Here is a 10,959-nt window from a genome sequence, read left to right on the forward strand (position 1 = left end):
CTGTGAGGTGAAGACCACATGTCCCGAGATTCTGCGCTCAAACGTGCCGTCATCAAACTACGCCTTTGTTTTGAACAGGCGACCTCTAGTGGACGGAAAAGTTACATAGTGTAGCTTTAATGAGGTATGATTTGATAAAAATGTTTGTTTGTGTGTGTTTCACTCATTTTCCTGACGAGCATGACTGACATACTGCAAGCAGAGAGCTGTAAATCTCATTTCTGCTCGTCCTCAGCGTTTTTTAGAGCATTTGCAGTACATTTGCGGCATAGACGCAAGTGCCATTATGTACTGAAGCTTTAGAAACAAAACCAACAGCTAAAAAACTAAAATATAAAAGTGAGGTGAGCAACACTGCATTTCGCCGCCTTCACGCTCGCTGTCGTTACTAAGCAACCGGGTAAACAGCTGCTGCTTTGATGACGCAAACGCACACCGGTTCGGAACCAAATAATATAATATGAACACAGTCCAGCGGGGGCTGGGGGGAGCAATTGAACTCGGGTTCGGTCCAGGCAATCGAACCAAGTGTGAAAGCACCCTAAGTTTGAAGTGTATTTATGCATCCGAATAAGATACAGACGAATAATTTAACGTAAGTTAAATTAAAGGAGGATTTTACAGTGCTTCAAGTCGTGATCTTATAGCCTATTTGTAGCTTTTGACATAGCCTATTGCACTTCCTTTGGCCACTACTAGTAAGCAGACAGACACACACACACACACACACGCACGTAAACCGACTTCCTGTGTGACATTAGTAGGTTTGCGTCCGCAATGGGTTATTTGTCTACCCGCTAATGGAAAGATGCTGCCGCGACGTGTATCAACATTTCTGAGTGTGGGCATCAAGGAAGATTCCCACCACTAAGTTAATTGTGGACTTGAAGACGTGGCGTATTGTATTTTTTGAGTAAACAGCAGTGACTTGCACCGGCAACACGCTCCTCACACGTGCGATGTGAAACATGGAGCATCCAGCGTATCATGGGCCGATAAGCAAACAGAGATGTGAGGAGCTGCTGGGCAAGAAGGGAAAGGACGGAACATACCTCATTCGTGACAGTGAGACCATTCAGGGAGCTCTCTGCCTCTGTGTTTAGTGAGTAGCCTATATTGTTTCTTTGCTTTTTTTTTTTTTTTTAATGAACCGACTGATTATTGAGAACTTTATCAAGGAATAGTTTTGTATAGGCCTATACGTGTTCTTTTGGGTGTAATTCTCCATTTTCCCGTTACCATCATCAGATACAAAAATAATATCTATTTACTTGAATGAATGAAGGAATTGAGACTGCAGGGTGGTTCAAGCTGATGTTCGGATTAATCAGTTGAGTTGTCACCACTATCAAATTTGACACATCAGTTTTGACAGCTAGTTCAAATAACTAACTAGCCTATATCTTGCATATCACATATTAAATGCAGTAGCCAAGTGTGTTGCTGACTGGAAATCCCAGACATTTTCCTCGCCAATTTGGGAAGAGTTGATATATGGCTGTGATAAGCATGATTACGGTATTAACTAATTAAAAAAAAAAAAAAAAAGCAACAACAAAAACAAATAAAAACAACAGCCTGTGTGCTTTTTATTTATAGTAGGATAAAATATGGAAAGCAGTCTTTTAGAATCAAGGCTGACTTAAAAGTTTTAATATATGGCGGAGTTGAAAAACAGCCAGGGTTTTTTTAAGGGAAGTTTGTAGACTTGTATAAACTGACGTGTTGTTTAAGCAGATGTGTGTGATAATATAATGTAAATTCATATATATGTATATTTATAAAATGAAGAAACAATCTAAGAAAATGCTTTAGTTGTATTAAGAATACTATACTGATTATTTCTAATTTAAATTGGAAATGTTGTTACTTTCAAAAATAAAGGTATACATAAATTGTATCTTGTAAATTGTTTATTGTTATACTTGTTTATAAACAGTATTTTGTTTTAAATGCATTTAAGTCTGTCTCTTATAACCAGAATATATAAATAAGCAGTGAATCAATGTGTAATTTGTATACAAGTATTTGTAATTCTTTCCTAGAAGTGAATTTTCACACCAGTTAAATTTTTTAATTGGTCCAGTTGACCCATTTGACGCATTAACATTTTCAAAAACACGAAAATTTTGTGACTTTTTGTCATTTAGGGCAATGAAAATGCGTGCAAAAGGTTGACACTCTGATGTTTTGTGGAACGTGCACAGAATTTTAATTGCGGTTCAGCTTGATATTTTTTTCATATTTCATTGTTAAAGGCAGCTGCGTAGACCCAAAATAATAATAATTAAAAAAAAATTATGTCAGTTGTTTCCCATATCCTTTACATTTATTAACTTATCTTTTATCAAAAGAAACATACACACTGTTATTACAAAAAAATATTATCAGTTCAGGCAAGTTTAGTTTGCTGGGAATCAAAGCAGTTATTTTGCTATCAATTAATCTATTTTAAAAGTAAAATAAAATGTAAAAAACATTTTTTAAAATAGTTGTTAAATCCAGTTTGTTTGAAATGTATGAGATTTGCAGTGTTTTTGTTTGTTTGCCATCATGTTATTTATAGTGAATTGTAGGCCTATTGAATTCAATTAGGATCAGTTTGGCCCCCTTCCATAAAAAATGTACCTAGATTTTAAGAAACATTTTAATGGCTTCTTTCATAAATGAAGTAAAAAAGATGATCAAAACATTGTGGAAAGTTGTCTAACTGGAAAGACACAAACGCATTATATATTTAGATATTCCTTCTTCAAAAATTTTCTCCACTTCCTAAAAAAAGAACATCGATTTAAATGCGGTCGGAATTTGTGATAAATTAGTCTATAGATGCTTTTGGTGGGGTCCAGGGTGTAACATTGAACAAATGCAAATTCACAAAACAGGGAAATGAGCAGCTCTTTAGATATCAGTGGTAAAATAGAAGGGCTAGTTCTAGTTACTCACAGTATAGAGACTTTGCACTGGAAAATATATACACTGCTCAAAGTTAGACTATAAATGGGAATCTTTAAGTGGCTACTAGTACTGCACATTTTGGGGCTAACCAGAGGGCTGTATCTTGTTATGTTAAAACTGGGAATGACATCTAAACATCTAAATTCTCTGTATAAAAAACCTAGAGCCTACACTGAAAAAAATGGTGTGTTGGATTTACATGATTTAATCATGTACATCGGTTCCACATGAATCAATTAGGTTAAACAAACATAATTTGTTCACATAATTTCAACATAATGGAATTAAGTAATTTTTAAGTAACCGAATTGAGTAGTCTCACAATGATTTTAATATGGCTCCCTTACAACAGTGGAGCACATTGGGGCTTGAGACCCTGCCACTTTAATCAAAACTCACAAGTTTATTATTGTATATTTTTGTTGTCACTTGACTGCTCTATAATGCTGTACTAAGTAGATTTCATTATATTTGCCAGCAATAATTCATCATATATGTACTAAGTGTGAAATGACATGTGCTGAGTCAGTCCACAGCCTAAGCAATCGCTCCACTCTTCTCCACTATGGTAACCCAGTGTAATTTAAATGGTTCTAATAATTCCAACATAATTAAACATTAAACACTAATAAACAATATAAAGTCTCCCCCTTTTCTCATTTTGCCCAAAAACACATAAAATAACACTCAATTTCAACAATTTTACTCTAGTCGTCAAGTTCCAAGCGAAGCATGCTGGGAACTACAGTTTCAGCAAAAATCATTTTCGAGAACTTAATTGGTTCACATTCACCCCAAATAATTTAATCTCGTAGATTGCACATTTTAGAGAATTACATTAATCGAAAGCAATGAATTCATGTTTAGAAGAGAAACACAAATTTGTTGCGTAGATCACAAATAATACGATTAAGTAAATTGGACAACATGTGTTTTCCTGTTTTTTCAGTGTACTATATTCAGTGGCCACAAAATTCCTAACTTTGTCACTGGCTGTTCCTAAAGAATGTTTTTTTTTTTTGCATTCTGCTTGCACTTTTGTTTATTTATTTGTTTAGATGGGGCACATTGATTCAAATGGACATCTTTGGCCATTTTTTCCCCATCGCTTCCTTCATTCAATTAATTGAGGGTGCTGTCAAGTTAGAAAAATGTGTCTGAAGACCCCTGCGTTCGGTTTCATTGTTGCACTTTAGGGTTGCATATAGGGTTGGGTAGCGTTCACATTTTTACTGGTACCGGTTTACATCAATAACTGTAAAGAAACTGTAAGTCATTTATAGAAGTGTTATTGACATTGCCTTGGTCGCTGTCTGCCATTGTCTGTGATGTTTGTTTTCTGTAATACAACTATCTGCTTAATTAATTGAATTCATAAAAACAACCATATACATATACATATATTTTTATTTTTTATTTTTTTTTCTATGAAAATATTTCCCACAAATTCTGTGTTGTTTATTTTCTGGTAATCAAATGAAGACATAAAACATTAATGTAATTTATGTTTTAATTTAATTAAAAAAACTTTTTTGTCAAACAACGTGCTGCACAACTGAGCGTTATACTGTTCAAATTAAAACATGGAAGAAAAATTGAGATTCATTACTTAAAAAATAAGGTTTTTATAATTTATTATTATTACATTAGTGTTAGTATTATTATTACATTGAGACGTATCTAAATTCTACTGTACAACAGTAATATATTTGTCAAGTTAAACCAAACTTTTTATTTTTACGGGTTGCTGTGAAGACCTTTGAGTCTCTGTGTGTTTATGATATGATGGTAGTTTTTCTCAAATAAAACGGAAAAATGCTCCTGAAGTGACTGTCAGAGTGGCTCTGGAGATGACATTCATGCATTCATGCAGTTATCATTTATATATGGCAGTGTACAGAATGTATTGTAGACAAACAGAATGCCTACTCAAAATACTTAATGAAGAGGGAACAGAAACGCTTATCAGTGTTCTACCAATCTAAACATAGCATGCCACTTCCTGAAGGTATTACTAAGAGAGTGTCTGTCAAGAATACAGCTACTCAAGACATTGATGTCACCAAAAGTCACCATAACCAGGATGTCTTTTCCTCTAAAAAAACTGTAAAAAAGAGAAATTTTAAAAAGCTAACCAATGATTTTCAATGTTTCCAAACAATCAAACCCATATGGTCATAGTATTAATTTGTTACACAATTCTTACTAAGTTGGCATGAAACGGAAGTTACGATTGCCTTTTCTTCCCTTTTCTGATGTGTATTTGAGTTAACCAGCTGCTTGAATAAGTAGAAATGTAGGGCGGGATTTGATTTTGTCCATCGGGAATTGATTGGATGATTGTGGTTTGTTATTGCTGTGATGTGAGTGACCCTTTCACCAGTAAACACGTCATCAGGGGGTTATTCCAGAAAGGTTAAGTGGTTCCACAACCTGAGGTAACTTTCAGGGCATTCAAAGTCTGGTTTCCTCCGAAATTACCCGGAACAACCCCCTCCTGGAACTTTCCCCCCCAGACCTGTTGCTGTATGCGTTTCCAATGCTGTCTAGAGTACCGTGAAGATTAGTCTGGTGACGTAGGACTACGTGCGACTTTCCAGATCCCGCTGGATTTCGTCCTCAGCATATAACTTAATAAAGCCTGAACCTCGCCGTCGGCCGACTGGTTGTATTTTTTAAACTCCATTGTTGATTTGAATATCAAACAACGCTTACTGCATGCACCGCAACAGACTTTTAAAAATGGTAGTTGAAATAAAATGCTGTGTGAACTCAACCAATCAGCATGTTCAGCGCCCAAGTCCCACCACTGAAAGTTCCTGAACTTTGAAAAAGTACTACCTTATTAGCAGGGACTTTTTGAGGGGGACATTTTTACCTGTAAATTAATTAAGACCCTGGTCACTGTAGTTGAAACACACAGAGTACCACCCCAAAGTCCCTAGTTCTTGGGGAAAATTCCTGTGGTGTAAACACTGCATAAAGGTATAGTTCACCCAAAAATGAAAATTAGCCCATAATTTACTCACCCCCAAGTCATCCTAGGTGTATATGACATTCTTCTTTCATACGAATAAATTTGGAGTTGATGAAGTTTTAAAAATGGATATTTTTCTTACACAAACGCATCGATTCGCTTCAGAAGGCCTTTATTAACACCCCAGAGCCGCGTGGAGCACGTTATTTGACGGACAGATGCACTTTTTATGGACTTCAAAAACAGAGCAACTATGAATCCAATTCTAATGCTTGGATTAGCCTGGACTTTTGTAATACAACTCAGATTTTGAAATCTGAAAGAAGAATGTCAGATTCACCTGGGATGAGTAAATTATGGGCTAATTTTCATTTTCGGGTGAACTATTCCTTAAAGTAGCCATATAGCAGCTTATTCTCTGAACAAAACCTGCTCCGGAGAGGCTTATGTTCCAGGGTTAGTTTACTTCAGAGGTGTTTGGCACATATGTGCCCTTTTGATGAGGCTCCAGTGGACATGACGGATTTCGCACAATATTATATTTTATAGTTACACTCTAAAAAAAAAAGGTTCTATATTGCACCAAAAATGGTTCTTGGCTCGTAATCGTAGGGGAAACTTTTTAAGTGCTATATAGCACCAATTTTGGTGCTTCAGTGGTTCTTCAGGGGTTCTTCACCAGTTCTTTTACTATGGTGCTATATAGCACCGCTACCATATACAGAACATGTTAAGATATGGTGCTATATAGCACCAAAAGTGGTTCCTCTATGATTACGACGAAGAACCATTTTTGGTGCCATATAGAACCTTTTTTTTTAGAGTATGTGTGTGTGTGTGTGTGTGTGTGTGTGTGTGTGTTTATTTATTTATTTATTTCTTCGTAGCATTCTTGCTCTCTGGAATAACCCCAGAAAAGAGATGAGAGAAACGGATAAAATACATTAAAAAAAATCAATTTCGATTTCATGTTGAACTTAATCACTTTATGCCTTTTTACAGCAAACAAAAAGTGGTCTATACCTATAGGATCCTTCAAAGCCACTCTGGATCCTTCACTCTACAGGTAGGACCCACTGGAATAACTCTGTGGTGGATAACTTTGGCATAACAGTACAGATCTAAATTGATTGCATAACAGATTTATCATGACATGTTATGAATATAAGAAGTCATTAAAATGTCACAACACTTTGTTTCAGCCTAGCGCAGGTGTAGAGGAGACGTTTTTCAAGACGATTAAGGATCTTATTCATCATTACAAGCAAAAGAATCAAGGACTTGCAACGCGCTTATGCCGTTCACTGAAAAGAAAAACACTGCAAGAACAGCCTTTGCGATGTCCAGAACCAGTTGTGCAGAATGAGGAAAACGAATATGAAAGTGAGTGTTGACTGTTACAAAATACTGTAATTTAATTTTCTTAAGATTAGCAATCATGAAACTTTAACAATGACATTACAAGTGTTGGGGGTAATGCATTACAAGTGTTGTCACGATACTGGAATTTCTAACTTCGATACGATCCCTAAAAAAGTATCGATATTCGATACCATTTTCGATACCACAGGGAAAAAACGCTGCATATACTGTCTAATAGATATTTTTAATATAATTAATTTTTTTGTCCGTCTATTGAAAGTCTAGGCAATTAAAAAATTTATTCTTAAGGGATAACTTTATATGATAAAGCTTTTAAGCTTTTACTCATATTAACGTTGATCAATTACCATTACAATTATCTCACAAATATTTGCTAACTAATTGTGTTGCAATAGCTTACATACAGCACAAGGAAGCTTGATTTCAAATTGAATTAAATAAGACGAGTAAACAGTATTAAAACGGGAACAAATAAACAAATGACTAACAATAGCACAAATAAATACAATAGAATAAAGATACAAATGAAATGCACTGCTTAATTTTTTCAGGTAAGTCTAACATTATTCAGGTAAGAAACTGAATTTAAAAAACAAAGTAATTAAAATGTAAAATAACATTGGATAATCTTCATTGTAAAAAATGTATTACAGATTAATCCATTTCAGTTAGACAAGTTAATCAGTCAAGAGCAGTAAGTGGTCGTTTGTCTCTTTGTAGTTTGAATAATAAATAACTGCTGTCCCTTTAAGACCCCTTTACGCATTCTTCCTGAACGGGTTACGACTGTGTTTACGTTAATACTCACCCAGATGGGCATTTTGTGTATTTGACCAAGCTGGAAAAAGGAGATAATTTTTGCACTTGTATGTCAGAGTAGAATTAACGTTATGTGCAATCCCGCGCGAAATTCAGACCGATCACACCAATACTAACACGCTGTCATGAGGAAAAATCCAGCAGAACATGCGTGTCAACTCGCTGTCGGTCGGAGAGGAGAGCGCAGCTGGAATCGATACTGTAGAAAATGAGTATTGTATCGTTTCAGATATTTCAGTATCGATACATATCGAAAAATCGATATTTTTGACAACACTAATTAAAAGTAACATGAGTTGCGTGTTCAGTTACTTATTTCAAGTATCTATGCAGTACTGTTAAATGTACTTTTTCAAATAAGTAACACAAGTTACTTTTGGGAGTAATGCAGTATTGCATAATATTTCTTCAACACTGGTCATTACAATGACAACACATCAGACAATTACAATAACATATTTGAGCAGGAAGCATCTTTGAATTAGAACCAAAGCTGTTCCCTTACCCAAACTAACTGTGAACCTCTCTCTCTCTCTCTCTCTCTCTCTCTCTCTCTCTCTCTCTCTCTCTCTCTCTCTCTCTCTCTCTCTCTCTCAGATGTTGATTGCTCAGGGGACTATGTTGTTGTTCTACCAGAATGATTTAGTCACAATGTGACAATCGGATTGGATATCTTGATCAGCCAATATGAAGGATATAGATCCAAGTACTATCTGGGCCTTTTCACCTCAGATGTGGGAATTTTAGCACGTGTATGATTTTGTGCATGGTAAATGCGTAACTCGTCCATGTGAATTTCAATGCTGTAATGTTGTGGATTTTGGAGTCATTATACATTTTATTCTCATCATAATAATTTGAGCGAAAGTTGAGTTGAAAAATGAACATGGTTTTCAGAATGTCAGTGATGAAAATTCTGTCATTAATTACTCACCCCCATGTCATTCCAAACCCGTGAGACCTTTGTTCATCTTCGGAACACAAATGAAATGGATGGTTGATTGCCCCTTTTTGCAAGATGTAAAGTACGTTTTTGATGTCCCCAGAGTGTGCATATGAAGTTTTAGCTCAAAATAACATACTGTTTTTGTGTGTCCCTTTAAATGCAAATGAGCTGCTGCTCATTGCGCGAGCTTTAGATTAGATTAGATTAGATTCAACTTTATTGTCATTACACAAGTACAAGTACAAGGCAACGAAATGCAGTTTAGGTCTAACCAGAAGTGCAATAGCAGCAAGTGCAGGATATACAATGGATGCGTAAGTGCAGGACATGGATATGTACTAAATATATATAAATATGTATAAATAGAGAGACGTTATTACTATAAACAGAACTGAATTTACAGGTGAATATGTACAGTGAATAAATATACAGATGGCTATTACTATAAACAGAATTTACAGGTGAATATGTACTATGAATACAATATACAGATGGCTATTACTATAAACAGAATTTTACAGATAGAGGTATACAATAATATGTTAGGCTAATATGAGGAATAGCAGTGGATTAGGGTAGTGCAATAAATTATGGACAGAGCTATCCGGAAAAAAAAAAAAAAAAAAAAAAAGTGGAAAGTGCAGTGGAAAGTGGTTGCATATTACAGTTAGAAGTACAGTGCAAAATGCAAATGTAAACATTGGTACTATAAATACAGTCGGCAGTGCAAATGAGCATAATCCAGTTAAGATATGGCAGTGATATTCGGATATTTAAGGACTCCAGTTAGCAGCTCTAATAACCTCTTGCAGACAGGCAGTGAAACTGTTCAGTCTTTTATGTTCAAACTTGAGTCGGACAATGATGGAGAGACTTGAGAAGAAGTGACAACCTGTAGAATGCTACAAGATGTTCCTGAATGGTTAGTTGACGAATTTATGGAGCTGATGTGGAGTTCACTAACCTCAAGTCAATAGGCTTGTTTGAGATGCGCCTCACCTGAAATTCTGCTGAGACTAGGCGGCTGCAGTGAGGGGAGGAGTGAAAAAAGTGCAGGCAAGACGGACAGTTCTCTCTTCTCGTAGTGGATCCGACACCTGCGAGATCAAAGACGGATATCGCGGGATTCACACTTGTGCGCTTTGTTGCTGATAAACTGGATGTAATTTAAGTTACTTTTATATGAAAATAAATATTATGAACAAGACACCGAAAGTTTTTGTTATTTATTTCCATTCGAAAGAGGTGTTTATCAATCATTTTTACTTTAATTACATACATGTTTTTATATATTTTTTTATAAATATGACAACAACCACATAAGCCACAGAGAGATCGCACTGTCCGAGAGTTTGGGAATATTCACACATAAAAACATGATATCAAAGTTTTAAAATCAAACCTTTAAAAAAAGAACCATACATCATGGTTGTTTAAACCAATAAGCATTTGGCTGTTTCGTCAGTAAATTGTTTCACATCGTGCTTTTGGTCCGCGCAGTCGGTGGAGAGCAACTGCGCCCGACTGCAGATTCTGACCGATTCTGACACGTCCGCCTTGCCATCGCGAGAGTTTTTTTGACACGTCAGCATGACATCAGAGCAAGTCGGACAACGTTCGAACGTCATTTTTGTGGGTGTGGGACTGATTTTAGTTTAACTGACTAAAAACAAGCACAATAACACCGATATTATTTCAGACAAATTTATTTTATAACTACTGCCATTTTGTAGAAACTCCGGCCTCCTGTATTGCAAGACTATCCTACTCAGACAGTTGTCTTAGTCAAAATTTAGTTTGAGGATCTGAAATAAAGATGTTTGCAAATTTAGATGATGGTGTTGGACAATGAAACGGAAACACTGGTGAAAATATA

The 10,959-nt window shown here is 35.7% G+C and overlaps 1 protein-coding gene across 1 annotated transcript; it reads left to right on the plus strand.

Annotated features, from left to right (window-relative positions):
• Window positions 1-694: 694 nt before the first annotated feature.
• LOC307120090 (SH2 domain-containing protein 1B) lies at window positions 695-10,285 on the plus strand. The gene is made up of 4 exons (XM_079806956.1): window positions 695-1,102; window positions 6,938-7,001; window positions 7,138-7,318; window positions 8,735-10,285. Exons 1-4 carry the CDS (start codon window positions 969-971, stop codon window positions 8,776-8,778), a joined length of 423 nt encoding a protein of 140 aa, XP_079663082.1. The 5' UTR covers window positions 695-968; the 3' UTR covers window positions 8,779-10,285.
• Window positions 10,286-10,959: the final 674 nt, after the last annotated feature.

The sequence above is a fragment of the Gobio gobio genome (genome assembly GCF_949357685.1).
Source record: "Gobio gobio genome assembly, chromosome: 23".
Lineage (NCBI taxonomy): Eukaryota > Metazoa > Chordata > Actinopteri > Cypriniformes > Gobionidae > Gobio > Gobio gobio.

Coding starts and splice junctions, on each gene's coding strand:
- LOC307120090 (XM_079806956.1), top strand. CDS start 969: ATGGAGCATCCAGCGTATCATGGGCCGATAAGCAAACAGAGATGTGAG. Junction 1,103..6,937: donor GCTCTCTGCCTCTGTGTTTA/GTGAGTAGCCTA, acceptor GCCTTTTTACAG/CAAACAAAAAGTGGTCTATA. Junction 7,319..8,734: donor TGAGGAAAACGAATATGAAA/GTGAGTGTTGAC, acceptor TCTCTCTCTCAG/ATGTTGATTGCTCAGGGGAC.